This window comes from Salvelinus sp. IW2-2015, linkage group LG19 (genome assembly GCF_002910315.2).
Source record: "Salvelinus sp. IW2-2015 linkage group LG19, ASM291031v2, whole genome shotgun sequence".
In the NCBI taxonomy this organism is placed as follows: Eukaryota; Metazoa; Chordata; class Actinopteri; order Salmoniformes; family Salmonidae; genus Salvelinus; species Salvelinus sp. IW2-2015.
In genome coordinates this window covers 16,994,801-17,020,238 of record NC_036859.1, presented here as the reverse complement: position 1 = coordinate 17,020,238, position 25,438 = coordinate 16,994,801, and the positions used below count along the sequence as shown (strand labels likewise).

The 25,438-nt window shown below is 44.4% G+C and overlaps 1 protein-coding gene across 4 annotated transcripts in view; it reads right to left on the bottom strand.

Moving 5' to 3' along the window:
• Positions 1 to 25,438, bottom strand: part of LOC111979020 (zinc finger protein 521-like) — a 149,028-nt gene that overhangs the window by 107,484 nt on the left and 16,106 nt on the right. For all 4 annotated transcript variants that reach the window (XM_024009301.2, XM_024009298.2, XM_024009300.2 and 1 more), the window contains 1 exon segment: positions 20,673 to 20,885. In XM_024009301.2, the coding sequence (XP_023865069.1) occupies positions 20,673 to 20,885 (213 nt within the window).

The following is a 25,438-nucleotide window of genomic DNA, read 5'->3' as shown; positions in this document are numbered from 1 at the left end:
CAAATACAGAGTAGATTCATCTGTGTTTATCTGTTGGATTTAGGTAATGGTTTGTCATGTTTGCTAGTTACAGATATTTATAGGCTATACATTGCCTCATTTTCCTGTTATTCGACAGCTTGTTTAGCAGTCGTGTTATGGTAGAAGCTCGCGCAGCGGGAGGTCAAATGATATTGAGCTGCATTGATATTTGTTTACATAGCCAGCTAACAAGTTTCTTGTTTTGTCCTGTTTATACCGGTGCTATTCATTTGGAAACTGTCCCAGCTTCGCCAATTATCAGCTAACATGATCTAAATCTGAAGTTGTCCGTCATGCAAGAGTTGAGTGGAGACGGCAACATTGTGCTTTTCTCGCGACGCTGTCACTTGATCGTCTCACTCACCCCATACAAAGACAACCAGCTAAGTAAGTAATCTGACCATGGCTCTTGAAGTGTGTGTACCACAGCCTTTACGGTTATAATCTAACCCTGCTGGTCAACTACCAACATATTTAGGAACGTCTTCTTGTGTGCTCTATCCTGTCTGATTATACAGAAGTCCGACAGCCATACATGTAACCGACCATGTTTTTACATTGGATAAAAGTAGAGACTCAGAGCTACAAAATGGTATATCATACACTGAAGTTAAGGAACAATGGGAAAGTCATTTGAAAGTTGATAAACTTGTAACCCCACCATTGAATGTGTTGGTACACCTACTGGAGAGCTCTTCTTTGTCTACACCTGTTCAGCATCGTTAAGACTTAAGACTTAGCCCCACCCATCTCTTTAAGGATTCACATGTGAGGCCATGTACTAAACAATGAACCATAATCCAAACCGATTAGCTACATGCAGCAGCTACTCTTCCTGGGGTACCACATGATTATACTGTGTGTGTGTGTGTGTGTGTGTGTGTGTGTGTGTGCATGCACGTGCGTGCGTGCGTGCCTGTGTGTGTGTGTGCGCGCGTGTGTAAATAAGTAAGTAATGGGAGGTGTGTTGAAACACACCATTTTTTTATGGAAACCACTATGAGGTGATTATTAGTTTGTGTATAGCTGAGAAAAAGAAAAGGAAGGTAGAGAGTGTGTGTAAGTGAAAGAAAGAAAGACAGACAGAGAGAGATTATGATCCTGACCACAATTCTCTCTCTCTCTCTCTCTCTCTTTCTCAATGAAAGCAAGGGAAGTGATGTGGAGAGCCAGGGCTCAGCAGAAGGCAGGGTGAAATCGGTGTTAGAGATGATTGGAGGGATAGAGATGTGGAGCGAGAAGAGAGTGGAGGGAGAGAGGAAGAAGAGAGTGAAGAGGCGGGAGAGGAACATGGAGAGGAGGTTGGAGAGGGAGAAGGACTGAAAGCGGGAGAGCACACCAGAGAGGGGGCAGCAGATAGCCTAGCAGTTAAGAGCGTTGGGCCAGTAACCGAAAGGTCGCTGGTTTTAATCCCCAGAGCCGGCAAGGTGGGAAAATCTGCTGTTCTGCCCTTGAGCAAGGCAGTTAACCCCTAACAACTGCTTCCCGTGCGTTGTGGATGTCGATTAAGGCAGTCCCACGTACCTTTCTGATTCAGAGGGGTTGGGTTAAATTCATTTTGGTTGAATAAATTCAATTGTGTGTCACGATCGTGTGGAAGAGATTCGGACCAAAACGCAGCATGAGGAAAATAAGCCATCTTCTTTTAATAAATGAACGAAGATGAACATGAAACGAAAACACTATACAAACAAACAAAAAACAACAAATGATCGTGAAGCTAAATAACGCAAGTGCACAGACAAGCAACAAACGTTAAACAAGACAACTACCCACAAAAGCCTACTGCCTATGGCTACCTTAAATATGGCTCCCAATCAGAGAAAAATGAATGACAGCTGTCTCTGATTGAGACCCAATCTAGGCAGCCATAGACATAACTAGACAACCTAACAATACTCTATCCCATACACATACWACACCCATAGACTAACCAAAACACACACAACATACAATGCCCACCCCAACTCACGCCCTGACCAACTAAACATATAAAAATAACATAAAATAGGTCAGGAACGTGACATTGTGCAACTGACTAGGTATTCCCTTCCCATGTTTCCATGGAGTCTGTCTGCCCCAAGTCTCATACATCACCCTTGTACCACACAGTTTACTTTGTGCAAGGGCCTCCCGAGTGGCGCAGCGGTCAAAGGCACTACAGACCCGGGTTCGATCCCAGGCTGTGTCACAGCCAGCCATGACCGGGAGACCCATGAGGCGGTGCACAATTGGCCCAGCGTCGTGCGTGTTAGGGGAGTGTTTGGCCGGCCGATGTTTCCTTGTCCCATCGTGCTCTAGCGACTCCTTGTGCTGGGCTGGGTGCCGGCTTGGCAGGGTTGTGTTTGGGAAGACGCATGACACTCGACCTTCGCCTCTCCCGAGTCCGTAGTGGAGTTGCAGCGATGGGACAAGACTGTAACTACCAATTGGATATCACAAAACATTTTACTTTTGGCAATTTGTCTGTCTCCTTTGTTGAATTCTGATCTGCAAACTGTATGTATCTACATAGCTGCTCAAAGTGGTTGCGTGGCATATTACTACTTACACTACATGGCCAAAAGTATATGGACACCTGCTTGTCGAACATCTTATTCCAAAATCATGGGCATTCATATGGAGTTGGTCCCCCTTTGCTGCTATAACAGCCTCCACTCTTCTAGGAAAGCTTTCCACTATACGTGGGAATATTTCTGCAGGGATTTGCTTCCATTCAGCCACAAAAGCATTAGTGAGGTCGGGCACTGATGTTGGGCAATTAGGCCTGGCTCGCAGTTGCCATTCCAATTCATCCCAAAGGTTTTCGATGGGGTTGAGGTCAGGGCTCAGTGCAGGCCAGTCAAGTTCTTCCACACCGATCTCAACAAACCATTTCTGTATGGAACTCACTTTGTGCATGCGGGCATTGTCATGCTGAAACAGGAAAGGGCCTTCCACAAACTGTTGCTACAAAGTTGGAAGCACAAAATCATCTAGAATATCATTGTATGCTGCAGTGTTATGATTTCCCTTCACTGGAACTAAGGGGCCTAGCCCGAACCATGAAAAACAGCACCAGACCATTATTCGTCCTCCACCAAACTTTACAATTGACAGTATGCATTCGGGCAGGTAGCATTCTCCTGGCATCCGCCAAACCAAGATTCGTCCGTCGGACTGCCAGATGGTGAAGCGTGATTCATCACTCCAGAGAACACATTTCCACTGCTCCAGAGTCCAATGGCGGCGAGCTTTACACCACTCCAGCTGACGCTTGGCATTGCGCATGGTGATCTTAGGCTTCTGTGCGCTGCTCGGCAAAGGAAACCCATTTCCATGGCCCATTTCCACGAACTTGTGATGACGTTGCTTCCAGTGGCAGTTTAGAACTGGGTAGTGGGTGTTGCAACCAAGGACTGAAGATTTTTACGCGCTGCACGCTTCAGCACTTGGCGGTCTCATTCTGTGAGCTTGTGTGGCCTACCACTTCGCGGCTGAGCCGTTGTTGCTCCTAGATGTTTCCACTTTACAATAAGAGCACTTACAGTTGACCGGGGCAGCTCTGGAAGGGCAGAAATTTGACGAACAGACTTGTTGGAAAGGTGGCATCCTATGATGGTGCCACGTTGAAAGTCACTGAGCTCTTCAATACGGCCATTCTACTGCCAATGTTTGTCTATGGAGATTGCGTGGCTGTGTGCGTTTTTAGCGATTTTATACACCTGTCAGCAACGGGAATACTAGTTTGAAGAGATGTCCACATACTTTTGGCCGTATAGTGCATATAGAGTATGGTACCCTGAGGGCGGCGTAAGTAGACCAGCGTAGGCGACCCTGCAAAGGCCCCTTCCAGAAACTGTAGTATAAAGGCATTCAAAATGCAGCTTGTGCATTCACTTTGTGATGGCTACAGTGTGCAAGAAGCGGGAAGCCAAAAGTACGGCACCAGGGGGTGTGGACCGAGTTGTTACTCATCATTAGAAAGCACACCACTCCCTGGTGAGATTTAAAGGGCGCAAGAGAGGGTGTGTGGTGTGCATCCATAGTGGACGCAGGGCAAAGTGGGAGACCTCCTTTGGGTGCTCTACGTGTTTTGTGCCACTTTGCAGGATGGGGCCGTGCTTCCAGAAGTTCCATGACATGACGTAGGCTAAATGCAAACACTAAAGTGACAGTGTGAAATATGAATTTGTCTTACAAATCTTAGAGGGAAATTGTGTACTTTTTAAAATTGTGTTTTGTATCTTCTCTCTGTATGTGTCTGCATTCATTGAATTGCTGTCAAATAAGGCTACTATTTCAACATTTTGTGTCAGGCCTGGTCTGTGCTAAATCTTATTGATAGAGGTCATCTACATTTTGAAATAGTCTCGAAATAGTTTTTTTCATTTTTACATTGTTACAGAATTAAGAATCTTTGTCAATCCAATAGCCTACTTTGTGTTTGTGCATTTACATTTGTTCTCTGGATCTTTTCCAATCTAATACTTATTGCATTTACTGAATTGTTGTCAAAGTACTATTTCGTGCCACTTTGTAGGACGGGGCGGCGCCTCAAGAAATGTAATGGTATTTGTAGGCTAAATGCAAACACTCAAGTGACAGCGTGACATGAATTTGTCCTACAAATCTCATAGGGAAATAACACTGTCTCTGAACAGTAGCTGTGTTTTGTATCTTCTCTCTGTCTATCTAATACTTGTTGCATTCCCTGAATTGTTGTCCATGTAGGCTACTATTTCTACATTTTGTGTCAGGCCTGGTCTGTACTAAATCTTATTGAAAGAGGTTATCTACATTTTGAAAGTCTCTGAATAGTTGTTTTTACATTGTTAAAGAAGTAAGAATCATTGTCAATCAAATAAGACTACTTTGTGTGGGTTTTGAAATACTTTCTGAATATTGTCCTCTTGTCACATTTTGGATTATTATACTTGGGTGAGTAACTTGGTCAAATGTACTACAATTTAAATACTCTTGGTTTATTTGTTGTGTTGAGTGTTAATAGTTTTTACACAATGGAAGACAAAATGAGTGTTATTCCGATTGACATGAATGTGGTGTCATATTAAAGAAGAGGTTGTGCTCTTTAAAACTAAGTTAACGTGTTATTGCCATTTGTTCTTTGTTTTTAAGCCATGTCTGTTTCTTTAAAATGCGTGAGAAAATTTGCTTAATCTTGAAAATTCTCAGTAATCTACAGTACATCAGCAATCTAGAATTATATTGGGGCCTAAAGGGTTAAGTTATTGACTGGATGTTCAAATAGTTTTCCAAATGTAGATAACTGTTGCACAATGTTGCCATATTGAATGCAGCCCAGAGCCCAGCTTGTATGGAACTCCTGATCTTATACATTGCATAAGCCTCTGTCTAACCAGTCATGATTTGACCATGATCTACTGATCCGGAGATGTGGCTGCATTGGCCTCTAGCCCCCTCCTCTCCTCTCCTCCTCACATTGCACGGTACATGGTGCTCCTGAACGGACCTGCAGTGGAGATTAGTAATCATCCAGGGTGTGCATATTGATGGCCATGTTTGCATATTTACTAGCCTCAGAGCCCAGTCACCTGAGGTGAGAAGCAAATTACATTTCTGCTGCTTACCTCTACTCCGACAACTCTCTCTCTCGCACTCCTTCGATCTCTCTCACTCACTTGTGTGGGGGGGGGGTTCTTTATTTTTTCCCACCTCCCTCACTCATTTCTCTTAGCATGCTGATCAGTCATCTTGGGGTGAGCATCCTCCTCCTCCTAGCCTGCCCTGGTTGCATCCATGGCAGATAGCACTGTCTCATTTGGATAACATCATCACAGTGTAATCTTGTTGGAGAGAACAATCAGTTTACTTTGGAATTAGGCATTCTGTCGGTGGAGTACAGAGAGAGAGAGGATCTCACAGGGTTTAAGGGACGCAAACGGAAGCATGCTCTATGGAATAAGGTCTGGATGCTGATTGGGCGATCACCACCCACACAGGCGCCATGTGAGAGTAATGGATGGCCAATGGGAAACAGGAATAATAATGCTATCGGATTAAAATCCAATCACACTTTAGGTTTTTGGTGTGTTGACACTATTTGTGGAACAAACCCCAGCCCACGATGTGGAGAAAGCCAAGATACCTCATGCTTTGACTAAGGGCACATGATGTCCTAATCTCCTCACTTTACAACAACCCAGTGTCTCTTGGCTGACAATTCCTTTGAGCTATTTTTCTAAATTAGAATTTTTTTGGTGTGTAGATCCAGTGAATACAGAATGAAGCTGATTTAAATGGCTGGATGTTATTGTGGCTGTAAAGGTTGGTCGTAGTGAAGACTGCAGGTGGTTGGTTCTTTGCTCACTTTAAAACAGTGACTGATTTAGCGCTGGGCTACAGTACCACAGGTGGCGAGTTACTATTCAATCAGGGGTTTTAATGCCTCAGTTTAGTGCAGAGTCACGGCCAAACCTGGCACACAGCACAGCCCTCTGCAGAATTCTAACCAACCACAAGCCGGGTGGCTATCTGTTAGGAGAGTCTCCATCTCTGATCAAATTAATTGGCTGACTCTCCCCCCCAGCCAATCAATCAAGTGTGAAGGTGTGAGATGTATCGATTGGATGACCTTTACATTCACAGCAGTAAAGAGACCCCCCCCCCCGCCAATCCCCTCACACCCCAACCCACTGCTCTGAAGCATAAGAGGACATCTCCATATACCTGACACTATGGGTTAGGTATAAGGGCACACACACACCGTAGTGTTTGTCCTGCCAAAGCACAATCCAGCGGGTACCCTGAGAGACCCTGAAAAAGACACCCACCTTGCACATAAAAATGAATATATGAAACCACCACATTCCAGCTTAAAAAAAATATTATAAAAATACTGCAAGTTTATTTTTTTAGGAAATCTTTCTTGGTGGGTGGTGAACTCCCCATCCTGGAGAAGGGGGGGGGCTGCTCTGGCCCTCACCCCAGACACCATCCCACTGGCCTGGCCAACAACAACAACCCCTGGGAGGTGAGGTGGAGGAGTTGGAGGAGGTAGGGAAACACTGGGACTTTGATAGTGCCTGTATTGACAAACATGTCAGAGTAAAAGTTAAGTTAAGCCTTATAGGTCATAATGATAATTGGTTATATAGACAAGGGGGACCTGATCCTAGACCAGCACACTGAGACATTACTTTATGAATCCAGGCCCAGAGTTCCTGAAGCTCAGTGGCCAGCAGGCCAGCAGGATGCCGTCACACAGCTGGCTCTGTTCCTTCCTGTGGGTCCAGCCCGGTCCACAGAATACAGCCCGCGGGGACACATAAACCTGTCGGACCAGTCACTCTTTCCACCGCCCCCCTCCCTTCCCTCCATACTTCCCTCCTTCCCACCGCATTGCTGGCCGGACAGTTTGGCAAAGCCGTATGCGTCTCAGGAAAAAGCCCTTTGGGGATCAATGTGCAGTACATTTCCACACAGACGTAGGCAAAAAAAATCCTGTGACCTTTTCATTAGTAAGCATTAACAGCTAGTAAGGTCTAAAAGCCAGTGCAAGGGCTCTTTTAGGACTAGGTGCCATGTTCTCTAAGCACAGTGCCGTACAGCAAACTCCCCTGTTTCTAAAGCCCTCATTTGGTCCCATACGGATTCCAGACAGACGCACAGTATCTTAAGAAAGCACAGCAGCCCTGAAAAGCTCCTTGGCATTTGATATGCTAATACTGAGTGCTAATTACGCGCTGGGTGTGTTTGTTCATGTTTCACACGCCACGTGATTGTTTATTAATTCTAACCGGAGCAAGCTAGCGAGCGTTCATTTGTCGCAGGCACGCCAGACACCTGCTAGGATGCCTACTGATGAAAGGAAACATGATGACTGCAAACACAATATTATAAAGTCAAAGAAGTCATCTTGAGATAACGTTAAGGTTTCTGGTCAGAATTGTAAAGTACTGTATTTATTACCAAGCAAGTTGTTATTGATACATTCAATTAACATATTTATTATTGAATAGCTATGCATAGTAGCTATGTCACCTCTATGGTAGTAATACATATACCACATACACCTAAGTTCACACACATCTTGAATAAATGGAGTCTGTAGGTAGTGGAACAACTGAAAAATCTACCTTTCACAGAGCATAAAAACGAACAAAATCTAGCCCAGACACAACAGTTCATAATGCTTCAAGATTCATTATTTGGCTTTTTTCCACATTTGTCTAGTTGTGTTTCTCTATTTAATTATTTGGTGAGCAGCAGCAAGTTTGAGCYAAACCAAAAAATACAATAATTTGAATTCCTGGGACCCTGAGGAGAACGAGTGGAGCACAGAGGTAAGATCTGAGCTAGCTCTTCTTGCCCTTCTGTAGGCTGCAACACTACCTGGTAAACATCACAATGCCACACAACCTCCTCACTTTCAAAACACGTCAACCAACCGGTACCTAGGCTCTTTAGGCACTGGGGCGGTCGACTGACTTGAGCATCCGGGAATTTAGACTTTATTTGTTTTTCTCTCGTCGGAGAGTCGGTGCACGTAACCTGTCTGGCATTAATGATGTCGTTAATAAATCAGGGGCTAGATGCAGACGGTGGGTCATGCTCTGGATTTGCCTGGCAGGGCATGGTGCTTCTTGGTTCTCAGAGATAAGCTCCAGCGTGGGGGTCTTATCTGCCTCCTGCAGCACCACCCAGCTGCACCGTGCGCTGGACACACAACCAGTCAACTCATCACCCGGTAATTACCACCTCTGACGTTTCAACAAAGATGCCCTGCCTGCATACACCATGCTGCCTACCAGTGCTGTCTGTCCCTCTATCCTATCATACATTGCTCTGCTGAAAATACTGCCTGTCTGCTGTTCGCTCTCTCTCTAGCGTCTTTTCATGGCAGCATCACCCCAACATGGAGGTTCATGTTTTGCAATAGTGTTTATGTGAGGTCTGATGTCATTCTTGGTTCAGTCTCTAGGCAGGGAACTCGGTGTTCTGGCTTCAATGTAGGTGGCAGGGTAAATCCTGTACCTACCTGGATCGTACTGTATGTCTATGTGTTGTGAGGGATAAAGTCACGTGTGTTAGGGTGTCTTTACCAGGGGCTTAAGTCATTTGTGTGTAACACTCTCTCTCTCTCCGTCGGGGAGAAGGAGTCGGTCATCTCATGGCTTCAGCCTAGCAGCCAGAGTCAATCGGTGTTACAAAGGGAGGGAGCGTTTTCTTTTATTCAATTGTTTTCCACTTCCACGAGCGCGTGCCAAGAGGGAGGAAAGCGCCGGCTTAACACGCTCTGCAATTCAACATGGCCAGACGCCAGTCCTATTAAGATTTAATGTGCCATTCTTCTGCCTGACTCAGAGGCTGAGTAGGAGAGTGAACAAAGAGCAAGCAGGGAGAGAGAGAAGAGAGAGAGAGAGAGAGAGAGAGAGAGGAGAGAGAGGAGAGAGAGAGAGAGAGAGAGAGAGAGAGAGAGAGAGAGAGGAGAGAGAGAGAGAGAGAGAGAGAGAGAGAGAGAGAGAGAGAGAGAGAGAGAGAGAGAGAGGCTGCTTCACCATGACCGGGCCTCAGTCAAACGTCATCCTAGTGATGTGTCTGATAATGACAAACAGACCAAAGATAAAAACAGGGCAAACCACAACAGTGTTGCAAATACAAATACGTCATTTCACGGAATATACCTGATATTATATGGCTACTTACATGATATTATCTGCATCCTTCCCATTACATTAGCCTATCAACCCTGCTCCTCTATCGCCATCTGATCTCAAAGGAGGTCATGTGGATGAATGTTAAAGACACAGAACCCCTCGGGCTAAAAATGATGTTTAGTCTCCGGTGGAAAGTCCAAGCATGCAGGTGTGTGTGTCTGTGTGTGTGTCTGTGTGTGTGTTTACTATGATTGTAGGTATGTGTGTCGGTGCATGTAAGTGAGTGAGTGAGTGAGACAGAGAGAGGGAGAGAGCGAGAGGGGGGAGGGGATGGAGGGAGAGATGGCAATAGATAGAGACATGATTATTCAAGTGAAGGAGGTACCGAAAAAGGGCAGAGAGAAGCCGAGCTGCTGAGCTGGTCCAAGTTGGCCATCAGATAATTATGTCTGTCTCCTACACAGGCACAAACAAACAGACTCATCCATTATTATTTTGATTGTGTTTCTGCAGAAACTGCAGATCGCGGCTGACAAAGACCAATGAATACTTTATATGGTGCATAATTTGTGCGGTGTGAAGCACAGGGGAGAGAGGAAGAGGGCGTCCTCAAGAGGGCATATGCTTTGAATTCCTAATGACACTCCTGTTAATGTTACCGGCTCAGTCGCACAGAGAGGAAACACAAGGGGCTGCTACACTGAGGAGTCAGATCAACTACTTTACACACACACGCACGCTCCCACGCACGCACGCACGCACGCGCGCACACACACACACACAAACACACAAGGGAAAGACTCCAGCCTAATTCTGAGAGCTCACTCTACCATGAGGTCTCTTTTCAGTGGCTGTGTTGTGCCAGAAGTCGCTGCTATTCTCCCCTGACCGCCTCTCCCCCTTTCAAAGCCTTGTAATCACTGTGCCACCCTTTGTACTGGCAAGTCACAAGACGCCCAGGCAAAAACGCACCGGAATTTCTGATGAATGGCAAAAAGCTCAGAGTTGGGCTAATCAGGGCTGCTCATGTCACCTCTCTCTCTTTCTCAGTGTCTCAAAAGGCTTTTGAAGAAAATAAAGTATTTGCAGTTCATTGGCGCATTCTTCTTGGCAGCCGCAGCGCAGCTGTTGGATCAATACATGCCTTTTTTCTTAGTGGAAAAAAACCCAAGTTCAGCCAAACAGTTATTACAAAGCACGGTCTGCCAGCGACTAGTTCATCATAGTGGTGGTTATTACAGGACATTTCCATGCCGCTGACCCAAAGACTTGATGTTAAATAACTTTTATGTACTTCAAACCAACATGTTAGTGTACAAAGTCAGACAAGGCAAACATATTCAGTGTGACTTACTGTCATTTAATTCTGTATCTAAATTCTTAAAAATAAACGACGCTAAATCCTCAACTGAGAGAACAGAAACAGCCCTCCTACTCCTACGTATGTTCCTACCAATTCCCATCAAATAGCTGCAGTATTGCCTGAATTGTCTGGTAGGAAATACTGCATCTCATTTTCTCAAAGTACATTAATATACTTTTCTCATAAATCAAACATTTATTTTATCGGATGTTGACTGCATCGCTAAATCTCCACAAGCAAGAGCAGAAAAAGTAAAGAATCGACATAATATAAATCCATGTAAGGCCCAGTTCTCTTTTTATGATTGATTTCTTTATCTGAGGGAAGCAGAAGACATGCTCTTTTTGCTTTCACAGTGGCTGGGAGGAAAACAGAGAGAGACACTTATTAAAAAGGTCATCTCAAAGAGGGTTAAAATAGCAGACCACAGATCTCTCCTGAGGGTCGAGCCATGCCCTTTTCTCTAGTGAAGGACACAAGAAAAGGTGTTGCACTAGGGAGCAGGCCAGTAATGAAAGAATGGCCACTATGATGACAGCACTGTGATATTCAAATGTCTCCAGCAGCAGTGTTCTGTAGGATAATACATTTTACAGTGCGAGGCCAGCCACTTTGAAACTGGCTATCTTTTGAATTAAAATCAGTGCTGATGCCATTGTTTTTATTTACGTAAAGACAGATAAGTCCTGAGTGTATATTTTCTTACATGCCATTACACTGTTATATATCTCAACTATAAAAAATGTATACGTGTCAACCGTAAGTTTCTCTTTCCCGCGACGGAATCGCTAACAATGCGAGAGACAGATTGTGGAGAGACAAAGTGTGAGAGCGAGAGCGAGAGTCTGCGGTTAAAATGAGCAAAAAACACACACATTTCTTTCCACAGGGCCGTGGGGTGAGACAGGGATGCAGCTTAAGCCCCACCCTCTTCAACATATATAGCAACAAATTGGCGAGGGAACTAGAACAGTCTGCAGCACCCAGCATTACCCTACCAGATTCTGAAGTCCAATGTCTACTGTTTGCTGATGAACTGGTGCTTTTGTCACCAACCTAGATCTTCTGCACAGATTCTCCCAGACCTAGGCCCTGCCAGTAAATCTCAGTAAGACAAAAATAATGGTGTTCAAAAAAAGGTCCAGTCGCCAGGACCACAAATACAAATTCCATATAGACACCATTGCCCTAGAGCACACAAAAAAACTATACATACCTCAGCCTAAACATCAGCATCACAGGTAACTCTGATTCAGAGGGGTTGGGTTAAAGGCTGAAGACACATTTCAGTTGAATGCATTCAGTTGTAAAACTGACTAGATATCCTCCTTTCACATTCCCTTTCCCTAACTTGCACAAAGCTGTGAAAGAGCTGAGAGACAAGGCAAGAAGGGCCTTCTATGCCATCAAAAGGAACATAAAATTTGACATACCAATTCGGATCTGGCTAAAAATAATTGAKTCAGTTATAGAACCCATTGCCCTTTATGGTTGTGAGATCTGGGGTCTGCTCACTAACCAAGAATTCACAAAATGGGACAAAAACCAAATTGAGACTCCAAATAATGCATGCAGAGCAGAATTAGGACGAAACCCGCTAATTATCAAAATCCAGACAAGAGCCGTTAAATTCTACAACCACCTAAAAGGAAGCGATTCCCAAACCTTCCATAACAAAGCCATCACCTACAGAGAGATGAACCTGGAGATGAGGTCCCCCTAAGCAAGCTGGTCCTGGGGCTCTGTTCACAAACACAAACAGACCCCACAGCCCCAGCAAAACAACAACATTTAGACCCAACCAAATCCTGAGAAAACAAAAAGATAATTACTTGACAAAGAATTATTGGAAAGAATTAACAAAAAAACAGATCAAACTAGAATGCTATTTGGCCCTAAACAGAGAGTACACGTGGCAGAATACCTGACCACTGTGACTGACCCAAACTTAAGGAAAGCTTTGACTATGTACAGACTCCGTGAGCATAGCCTTGCTAGGCGTAGGCAGACATGGCTCTCAAGAGAAGACAGGCTATGTGCACAAAATTAGGTGGAAACTGAGCTGCACTTCTTAACCTCCTGCCAAATGTATGACCATATCTGAGAAACATATTTCCCTCAGATTACACAGATCCACAAATAATTTGAAAACAAACTCAATTTTGATCAACTCCCATATCTACTGGGTGAAATATCAAAGTGTGCCATCACAGCAGCAAGATGTGTGACTGTTGCCACAAGAAAAGGGCAACCAGTGAAGAACAAACAGTATTGTAAATACAACCCTATTTATGATTATTTACTTTCCCTTTTGTACTTTAACTATTTGCACATTGTTACAACACCGTATATAGACATAATTGACATTTGTAATGTATTTATTCTTTTGGAACTTCTGTGAGTGTATTGTTTACTGCTCATTTTTATTGTTTATTTAACTTTTGTTTTTATTACTTCACTTACTTTGGCAATGTTAACATATGTTTACCATGCCATTAAAGCCTTGAATTGAAGTGAATTGAGATAGAGAGAGAGAGAGGCCTACGGAATAAAAGGCTGCCTCCTCTCTCTACTTCCTCCTCCCCTGGGAAGCTTAAAGTCCTGACGGCAGGATGCTGATCCCAACACAGAAACCTGATCCGCAGCCGTCCTGGAGCCTGGAGGGAGACCCCCCCCCACCCACCCCATCTACCCCACACCCATCCCCTGAAGCCCCTGGAGCCCTCCAGTTCTACCCCAGAGTTAGAGGGACGCTTTGGGGGAGCATTCCTCCAGCCCAGCTCTCCAACCCTCTCCACTCTTGTGTCTCCGGAGCAAGCATTATTCCAGCCCTGCCTTGCCTTCCACCCCAGCCTGTACTGGAACACTGGAAGTCTCCCTCCGGGGGAGCATTCCTGCAGCCCTGCCCAAGCCCAAGACACTGTCTCTGGGGACACATTCCTGCAGCACTCTCCCTCCTCTCCCGTCTCCCTCTCCCAGGCTCTCTCTCGCCTTCCTCTGCAGTCCAGCATTAGCACGATCGATAGCACCGATCGCATCGGGGGGGCACGAGGCAATCCATACCCCCGTGCTCCCTTAGCGCACTGCAGTGGTCACGGCTTAAGTGCATAGAGAGGTGTTATACCTCGGCCAGACAGTGGGGAGACAATGGCAGCCATTGATCGGGGTGACATGTTACATCTCTCTCTCTTGTCTGCTGGGCGTGGTCTAGTAGATACTGTATGCTACAGCAGCAGGATTTTTTGAGATTGTTTGTTCTTTCAACTGTGGATAGTGTTGGAAGGTTTAGTTACTAAGGGATAGTGGGAGTGTGGGTTTGGGACTGTGGGTTTGTAATGCGTATGTGCTTGCATGGGTCTACACATCCCTGTGCATGCATTCTGAAACAGAGTATGGTAAATATTCACTAGACCAACTAAAGAAGAAGAACCCTTTCTAAACTTTCCACAATATCCTACTAATTCTCAATAGCAGGGTTGGTTCCAGTTAATGTGTTTCCTAAAAATAAAAGATGAAAAAGTGATTGTAGAAGTGGAGGATTCAGCAGGTGCTGGTTGTTGATTAGAAAGTGATTTTAATAAAGGATCCATCTGTGAGCTGAAAGTCGACGTAAAGCAGATTAATTGGTCATGGATGTCTACATAATGCCACATAGGAAATCTCTGAGAAGATTCCAGACTGAAAAAACACAAACGCGCACACACACACAAGCACGCACACACAGTATCCTGTAAGTTTATTCTCTCTCTCTCTCTCTCTCTCTCTCTCTCTCTCTCTCTCTCTCTCTCTCTCTCTCTGTTTGAATAGTAATAGAGTGGTTGTGCACAATCACAATACCCTAATGCCAATTACATTCCTTTTGTTTGGCTTCCACAGGGGCTCTGAGCCAAACTCCAGCATTCAGCAATTAAGACTTATTTGTCTGTGAGATTGACATTAATAAAGGCCTTTACTTAATTATCGGAGAAATAATATGCCCGAGTTGTTCATTGTGACCCTGTCAAGATAATGGATGACCCTGTCTAATGAGTGAGAACATGTTTGGATATTGTTTTGCTCAAAATGCTCTAAAAAAAACCTCTCTAAAAAACCTTTCAGTCCTTTAACGGTGCCAGTAGAAATATACCTCCCGTTGTTGCCAATCAGAACATAATAGGAAAAAGGTGAGCAATCAAACTAATCAAAAAGCTACTAAAATTGGCAATAAAGTTCGAAGTCAATGGTACAGCATGAGCTTATTTTCTTCTCGACTAGTACTAAAATGACCATAGCGCAATGATTTCATGTGTATGCCAAATATAATGTGCTGGAATCATTATTGGTTTGATGGATTGGGGGGGCTGATGAGTTTACTTTTGAGTGGGGAGGGGGGTATTTTTCGGGTAATAAAGGCTTACTTCACAAATTTTGTMGGAATATATATATATATATATTAATATATATATATACAGTTGAAGTCGGAAGTTTACATACATTTCAGCCAAATACATTAAACAAAATGTTTCACAATTCCTGAAATTTAATCCTAGTAAAAATTCCTTGTCTTAGGTCAGTTAGGATCACCACTGTATTTTAAGAATGTGAAATGTCAGAATAATAGCAGAGACAATTAATTATTTCACCTTTTATTTCTATCTTCACATTCCCAGTGGGTCAGAAGTTTACATACACTCAATTAGTATTTGGTAGCATTGCCTTTAAATTGTTTAACTTGGGTCAAATGTTTCGGGTAGCCTTCCACAAGCGTCCTACAATAAGTTGAGTGAATTTTGGCACATTCCTCCTGACAGAGCTGGTGTAACTGAGTCAGGTAAGTATGGCCTCCTTGATTGCACACGCCTTTTCAGTTCTGCCCACAAATATTCTATGGGATTGAGGTCAGGGCTTTGTGATGGCCACTCCCAATACCTTGACTTTGTTGTCCTTAAGCCATTTTGCCACAACTTTGGAGGTATGCTTGGGGTCATTGTCCATTTGGAAGTCCCATTTGCGACCAAGCTTTAACTTCCTGACTGATGTCATGAGATGTTGTTTCTATATATCCACGTAATTTTCCTCCGTCATGATGCCATCTATTTTGTGAAGTGCACTAGTCACTCCTGCAGCAAAGCACAACCACAACATGATGCTGCCACCCTCGTGCTTCACAGTTGGGATGGTGTTCTTCGGCTTGCAAGTCTCCCCCTTTTTCCTCCAAACATAACGATGGTCATTATGCCCAAACAGTTCTATTTTTGTTTCATCAGACCAGAGGACTCCAAAAAGTACGATCTTTTTCCCCATGTGCAGTTGCAAACCGTAGTCTGGCTTTCTTATGGCGGTTTTGGAGCTGTGGCTTCTTCCTTGCTGAGCAGCCTTTCAGGTCATGTCGATATAGGACTCGTTTTACTGTGGATATAGATACTTTTGTACCTGTTTCCTCCAGCATCAACAGGTCCCTTGCTGTTGTTCTGGGATTGATTTGCACTTTTCGCACCAAGGTACGTTCTTTTCTAGGAGACAGAACGCGTCTCTTTCCTGAGCGATATGACGGCTGCATGGTCCCATGGTGTTTATACTTGCGTACTATTGTTTTTACAGATGAATGTGGTACCTTCAGGCGCTTGGAAATTGCTCCCAAGGAAGAACCAGACTTGAGGAGGTCTTTGCTGATTTCTTTTGATTTTCCCATGATGTCAAGCAAAGAGGCACTGAGTTTGAAGGTAGGCCTTGAAATACATCCACAGGTACACCTCCAATTGACTCAGATTATGTCAATTAGCCTATCGGAAGTTTCTAAAGCAATGACATAATTTTCTGGAATTTTAAAGGCACAGTCAACTTAGTGCATGTAAACMTCTGACCCACTGGAATTGTGATACAGAGAATTATAAGTGAAATAACAAATGCCTGTAAACAATTGTTGGAAAAATTACTTGTGTTATGCACAAAGTAGATGTCTGTCACGTTCCTGACCTGTTTTCTGTTAGTTTTGTATGTGTTAGTTGGTCAGGACGTGAGTTTGGGTGGGCAGTCTATGTTTTCTGTTTCTATGTTGGTTTAAAGGGTGACCTGATATGGCTCTCAATTAGAGGCAGGTGGTTGTCATTTCCTCTGATTGAGAGTCATATTAAGGTAGGTGTTTTCACACTGTTMGTTGTGGGTGGTTGTCTTCCGTGTCTGTGTATGTTGCGCCACACGGGACTGTTTCGGTATGTTTGTTCGTTCGGTTTTTGTGTAGTCTGTTTTCCCGGTTCGTGCGTTCTTCGTGTTACATGTAAGTTCTTACGTTCAGGTCAGTCTACATCATTTATTGTTTTGTTAGTTAGTCAAGTATAGTTTGTTTTCGTCTTGTTTAAATAAATATCATGTCATATCACAATGCTGCGCCTTGGTCGAATCACTACTCCTCCACTACTCCTCCTTAGGACACCGTTACAATGTCCTAACCGACTTGCCAAAACTATAGTTTGTTTACATGACATTTGTGGAGTGGTTTAAAAACAAGTTTTAATGACTCCAACCTAAGTGTATGTAGTGAAGATCCTCAACACTGGGGCCCCACAAGGGTGCGTTCTCAGCCCTCTCCTGTACTCCTGTTCACCCATGACTGCGTGGCCATGCACGCTTGCAACTCAATCATCAAGTTTGCAGACAACACTACAGTGGTAGGCCTGATTAGCAATAATGACGAGACTGCCTACAGGGAGGAGGTGAGGGCCCTCGGAGTGTGGTGTCAGGAAAATAGCCTCACACTCAACGTCAACAAAACAAAGTAGATTCAGGAACTTCAGGAAACAGCAGAGGGAGCACCCCCCCCATCCACATCGACGGGACTGTAGTGGAGAAGGTGGAAAGTTTTAAGTTCCTTGGCGTACACATCACGGACAAAGTGTAATGGTCCACCCACACAGACAGTGTGGTGAAGAAGGCGCAACAGCACCTCTTCAACCTCAGGAGGCTGAAGAAATGTGGCTTGTCATTTAAAACACTCACAAACTCTTACAGATGCATAATCGAGAGCATCCTGTCGGGCTGTATCACCGCGTGGTACGGCAGTTGCACCGCCCTCAAGGCTCTCCAGAGGGTAGTGCGGTCTGCACAARGCATCACCGGCGTCAAACTATCTGCCCTCCAGGACAACAACACCACCCAATGTCACAGGAAGGTCAAAAAGATCATCAAGGACAACAACCACCCGAGCCACTGCCTGTTCACCCCACTATCACCCAGAAGGCAAGGTCAGTACAGGTGCATCGAAGCTGGGACCGAGAGACTGAAAAACAGCTTCTATCTCAAGGCCATCAGACTGTTAAACAGCCATCACTAACATAGAGAGGCTTCTGCCAACATACAGACTCAAATCTTTGGCCACTTAAATAAATGTACTTAATAAAGGTATCACTAGTCACCTTAAATAACGCCACTTTAATAATGTTTACATATCCTACATTACTCATCTCATATGTATATACTGTGTTCTACACCATCTACTGCACCTTGCCTATGCCGCACGCCATCGCTCATCCATATATTTATATGTAGATATACTTATTCATCCCTCTACATTTGTGTGTATCTGTGTGTATAAGGTAGTTGTTGTGAATTTGTTAGATTACTTGTTAGTTATTACTGCACTGTCTGAACTAGAAGCACACGCATTTCGCTACACTCGCATTAACATCTGCTAACCATGTGTATGTGACCAATAAAATTTMATTTGATTTGAAACCACTACTAAAGGACACCAATAATAAGAGGAGACTTGCTTGGGCCAAGAAACTCGAGCAATGGACATTAGACTGATGGAAATCAGTCTAATAGATTTGTATTTCCATCTGCCGTGTCTTTGTGAGATGCGGAGTAGGTGAACGGATGATCTCCGCATGTGTAGTTCCCATGGTGAAGCATGGAGGAAAGAGGTGTGGGGTGCTTTGCTGATGACACTGTCTGTGATTTATTTAGAATTCAAGGCACACTTAACCAGCATGGCTACCACAACATTCTGCAGCAATACGTCATCCCATCTGGTTTGCGCTTAGTGGGACCTGTTTTTCAACAGGACAATGACCCAACACACCTCCAGGCTGTGTAAGGGCTATTTTACCAAGCAGTAGAGTGATGGAGTGGTGCATCAGATGACCTGACCTCCACAATCCCCCGACCTCAACCAAATTGAGATGGTTTGGAATAAGTTGGACTGCAGAGTGAAGGAAATGCAGCCAACAAGTGCTCAGCATATGTGGGAACTCCATCAAGACTGTTTGAAAAGCATTCCAGGTGAAGCTGGTTGAGAGAATGTGAAGAGTGTGCAAAGCTGTCATCAAGGCAAAGGGTGGCTACTTTAAAGAATCTAAAATCTAAAATATATTTGGATTTGTTTAACACTTTTTTGGGTGCTACATGATTCCATATGTGTTATTTCATAGTGTTGATGTCTTCATTATTATTCTACAATGTAGAAAATAGTAAAAATAAAGAAAAACCCTTGAATGAGTAGGTGTGTCCAAACCTTTGCCTGGTACTGTACATATATGTACATATATGCGCCCACAAAGGTGTGAGCGGGTGAGGGAGCATGCAGAGACACAGACAAAAACAACTCCATTCAGTGAGACAGGCTTCCAGTCAATAGAAAATCTTTGTAACACTGATGTGGGATATCTTTCTGGTTGTTTGGAATTCTGAGACCACTCTGAAGCAGTCCTACCCTATAATTTGTGGTCGGCTGGTTGCGGGTTGCAAAATATGAAATGAAACTATGTCTGAGTATAAACAGAGGAGAGTCTGTACTGCTGTCTGATTGGGCAATACTTAATGTATCCCCCCTCTCCCAATTACATTTTATACTCCTAAAATAAAGGAAGTCTAAATCTTCACATTAACTTCTCCTAATCTGTATATTGTTTATTTTATAGCCTGTCTTATTAAGAGAAAACAAACTCCTCCCCAAAATTACGAGAATAAATGTGTGTCAGGCTGTTCTTCTCAACATGGGAACAGGACGGGACAGGACGGGACAGGACGGGACAGGGATAAAGGAGGACACCAACTCCATGACAATAACATGGAGGGAACCTTCAGCAGCTCACATCATTAGTTCTCTGAGCGACCTTGTCAGAGTATTTATAGCAGTGCTCTTTTCATCCATCACATGTTCAATGACAGTCTGCCAATGGCACCCTTCCTTCTCTCTTCTCTCGCTCAGGGTCCCAGTAGACATGGAGGATTCCTCCACAGTAACAGCAGGGACCTCACTACGGTAGGGATCCACTTACAGAGGAGGTCTGGTTACTTGTGAGGACTCAATGACATTGGCTTTGACTACTGGAGAATCTGACTGCTGTGGATTGGTGGAGTGTAGTGTGGTGCCTAAATACTCAGATTATTGCAAAACTAAGGGGGGGTTTCTGTGTGTGTGTGATTGGTAATTATGGTGGTGATGAATAAAGATATGGGTTGTTGTCCCCTCTCCATTTGTGTAGTGTGTCGTATTGAACATCCACCAATTTCATGGCATGCACTATTCATCGAAGGTAGACTAGTACTGAAGTCCCTTATGTGTGGTGTGTGTTGCACCCAGCACACTGTGTATGCTGGTATTCTCCAGTGGGAAGACTGGAATGGGAGAGGTAGAGCTGAAGAGTAGAGGGAATGGAGGAGGGCTCGGTGGGCTGAGCGTTGTTTACCTGTCAGCTGGCATTGATTAATCTTGTGTTCGGTGAGATCGCTCAGCGACTCGAACACCTGCCGGCAGCTGTCGCAGCTGTGCAGCGCGGCCTCCTCGTCGTCCTCCTCCCCCTCCTTGCCTTCCTCTGGAGAGAGAAGCCTCTTCCTCAAACGCCTAGACCCGGCCTCAGCCTCACCATCCTCCAATTCCCTCTCGAGAGAACACTCTGGATCTGTTGGAGTCACAGGAAATGACACAACACAACACAGTTAGGTGAGTGACCCGAAGTGAAGAGGAAATGAGTGAAGAGGCGACCTCTGGGTGACAAAAACTCTGGTTTTAATAAAACAATAATAAAATGTGTAATAAAAATACAGGTTACATTTGGACTACTGTAACTCAAGCACTCACGCCGTAACATTGAGTGAGGACACACTGAAACGGACACACACACACACACAGTACCCACCACGCAAACACACACACACACACACACAAAATGCACACACAAACACACTCCTATGTTATTAAAAATGGTCTTAAGATTTGTTTGCCCTCCTTCAACCAGGTAAAAGTACAGTATATGAAACTAGACTGATGGGAATATTTGTTGTTAATAAATTCAGGATTGCAGGTCTTGCCTGTTCTTCAAAATATGAGACTTCCACATGAGAATGCTGAATTGCATCACTCTGGCTGTGTCAAAGGAGACTGGAAACTAGCCATATAATCTAGACATCCAACCTGGAACTACAGGCCAATAAAGAGAGACAGAGAAAGAGGATGTGCGTGAGTGAGAGAGAGAGATGGAGAGAGAGAGAGAGAGAGAGAGAGGAAGAGTATGTGAGTGGGTGAGTGTGAGAGAGAGAGAGAGAGGAAGGAAGAGTACGTGAGTGGTTGAGTGAGAGAGGGAGAGAGAGGAAGAGTACGTGAGTGGTTGAGTGAGAGAGCAAGGGCTGAGATTGGTGTGTGTTACCCCGTCGTCACGACACACTTCTCTGAATTATTCAACTCTGCTCGCAGGCAGCCGCGTGTTGCACTCATCAATATATTCTTCAATCCATCTGCACTTTTGGCACCTGTTGGCTTTGTCCTGTAGCAGTGCCAGTGGTGGGCTGACTACCGTGAACCAGGACTACCATTCTACGAACCAGAAAACTATAAACACCCAGGGAGACAGACAGCACCAATATCCAGGTGATACTACAACACTATTACAACACAACAAACTGTGCATCGCTTGCCAATTTATTTTACACATCTCCATTTCGAGAACAGTAAAAAACAAAACACATATGGTAAACTGGAGGGACAATATCAGCAGCATCTCTCAGATTCAGCAGGCAACATGGCCTGCAGTCCTTTCTCTCTCTCCCCTGTTGTGTCTCTCCCACTTCAATACAATAAGGCTGATTACAAAGACATACTCACAATTAAACAATCATGGCCCCCACCGGTCTAACTCCCAAAGCTTTCTGGGGAGTAGAAGGAGCACTCCCTACCCTGACTGGCAGCCATTTTGAGCCCCATTGCCAGTTCTCTTCGCACATCGTCTGAAAACTCTGGAGGGAACATTAGGAGCAGGCCTCCTTTCAGTCTTTCTGCCTAGCACACAGTTAAGACCGCTTAAGGACCTGGGCTGGGTAAGAAGTAGTGTACTAACGTGTCTGTGGCAGTGTGTTGGCATGAAGCCAGGTCGTACATATGCGGGTTACACGTTGGCCAGCCATTTTAAAGTACTGGTCGGTCAGTGGGGTGCTCTTAAGACGTTCCAGAACTCATCAAGGCCACCCAGGATTTTTCCTCTTCCCCCCCCAATACTCCTCTCCTCTTCACTCCACTCCTCTCCACTTGCAGCCAAGTATTGATGTAACATCACACCCACCATTGTCCTTCCCTCTTGACAACGGAGGCTCTCGGAACATGCCCTCTAAAAATATCAGTGATGTGGTTCCCACTGGGACCACAGCAGAACAGAAGGTGTTTCAAGAAAATTWAAATCCCAATCCTCGCAGATGCAGGCCTCACCGATCTCTCTGATGGGAATACTGCTTTTGACTGAGGCCAAACGCCACACAATATACACTAATGATTCATCCACACTAACAGGCTCAGCAGCAGAGCAGAGCAGAGCACAGCTCCAAATGTGCCAGGAAAAACACCGTGGCCGAGAAACTTTTCACAGGCACCGAACGGTCTAGTGAAATGACATAGCTTTTTGTTAAAGACTCAATTAATGGAAGCCTCTCATGACATTTTTTTGTCTATTGAATGGTTATAGTGGGCCATTCTGTAAATGAAGTCAGATTATGCTTTGGGTTACTCATTTAGGAATGTACAGCAAAAGGCTAAAAATACAACCTTAAATTATTATTATTATCCTATGAAAACATAAGATTTGACACCACTAATGTGGATCTAATACGGGGTCATGGCTCTCTGTACAGCAGACGGACCCCATAGTCCCCCCCTCTGATCTGTTGTTGTCTGGGTAAAGTGCTGAACATTGGGGGGCTTGACAGTGACATTACAAGGTCAAGGCCATCCCAGGACCAGGGATTAGAAGCCTACCACATCACCAGATCAATACCGAGGATCCTGGGCCTCTCTGAGCCTCTCGGAGTCTCTCAGAGTCTCCTACAGTAATCCATCAGATCATGACATCCTCTTATACCAGGTCTCTACAGGCTGGACAGAATATCAATACATCTACTGCTGCTTGGAGGGGCTGACAATCACACACAGGAGATAGCATAGATTTGTGGAATATGAAGAATTTTCAGATTTTTTGCTTTGACTTGTGCTGCAGTGACCATTTTTGGCTTCTATTGGTGTGGAGGTTTTTGTATTTTGAGGTGAGTTCTGAGTTTTAATGGATGCTCATTGCTCACATCAGTATAGGGTCATCAGAATTCTTGAGATGGGGGAAAAAAGGCATTCATCTGTATTTAATACAGAAAATCCATATGTTGAGGTCAGGTGGATATCTGGATATTTGTTCAATAAGACCACAAAATCCATCAAACGCTACAGAGGATATGATTTGGAGCTAAAAGCTCATAGATGATTAATAAATCAAAATGTGAAAATCTGATGGTCCTCTCCTCTTCACGCCATTTTCAGTTGCCCAGAAATGCCTTCCTGGGGTCCATTCTTCATCCCTCTCCCTCTCGGCTGTCTATTGAAGTACATGTATTATTCCACAACTTATATCTTGTGGGTCGCAGCACCCCAACCCCCCCCTGAACCCCACACCTTCATATTATTGAATAGCTCTGCTCTTAAATATTTATAATGTTTTAATTGATGTTCTCCTTTCTGCTCCCTTCACCCAAACCAGGGAACCAGCAGGGCTCCAGCAGAGCCGGGCCCCCCACGTCCCCCCTACTGAGCACTTAGAGAGACAGGTGGAACCGTACTGGCAATGGGGAGAGGGGAAGGAGATGCGAGGAGGGAGAGAGAGGTAAAGAGAGAAATTAAGGAAGAGATGGGGGTTGAGAGAGAGAGAGAGAGAGCAAGAGAGCGACAGAGATGGAGACAGAGATGGAGAGAGAGAAAGAGATATCGAGAGAAGCCGAGTAAAGGGGAGCGAGAGACAGTGAGATGTTTTCCGAGAGGTAGACGGAATTTGTCTGACACTATAGCTCTTTCAGTGCTTCACTGGAGGGCTCTCGGTTATTTCGAACTCAAATTCATTCATATCCATCCACAACATAAAGGGTGAAGACATTGCAGTAAATATCACCCAAGGTGGTGCCATGTTCTCGCCTGCTCCTGCTCCGTCTGTACTGTACGTCTAGTTCCATAAAGTTCAATACGAGTCCTTCTTTGTGCAGCGAAAGACCTCAGAGCTGAAAGCAAGCATCATTACCTTTTCATCCATCTCCATACTCATTTTCTCTCATTTCCAAGAGATTCAGATCTTGTAGATGGTCCCTCCCTCCCCAGCCCTCCCCTACTTCGCCATCCTAAACCCCCCCACCACCGACCCCCAAGTTCAAATTAAGAATTTATTTTAACCAGCGAGCAGCTTCTGTCGACACATGTCGGCAGGCCTGATCAAAGGTGTGCAAGCTCCTTTATCAGAGTGTGGAGGGCTGTCAGCAATAGGAGGACATTAAGATTGAACAACCTTCACACGGATGCCGCCTTCCGCCACCTCATTATTTAAAAATCTAAAACTTTAGATTTTTTTGGAGAGAGAAGAGAGGGAGATCACTTGCAATATAGGTCACACAGCCAGCCACATTACAGTACAGTCGAATGCCACATGTGAACGCCTCAGAGTGTATCTCTCTCTCTATGCTCTCCTCTCCTCCTTTGTGTGGCTGTATGGGATTTGGAGTCCCTCCATTAGCCCGTCACGTCCACTGATCCCAGATCATTAAAGCCTTGTCATGATCTAGCTCTGAGACGCTGGGAGCAGAGAGATCAACTGATACCACATTATTAAAGATTGTCATGTGTTAACATGGAGAGGCTACAGGACAGAATGTTTTTAGCAGGTCCTAGATCAGATCGTCATGCAATGCAATGAGATCAGATTCATAAATACGTACTGATGGCTTATTTGACTGCATGTGCGTGTCTTTGGAGAAATTATTATTATTATATTATTGGAGAAATCGACAGTATGACTTTATTATGAAAAGCAAGTATAGAGTTGTATATACCGTAGCTATTATATATTTACAATCACGTTGTTTTCTTAGCTTGACATAATACAGATGTAGGATCTTCATTTGATCACTCTTTTGTTGCTGAGAATTTTCCTACACCGCAGGA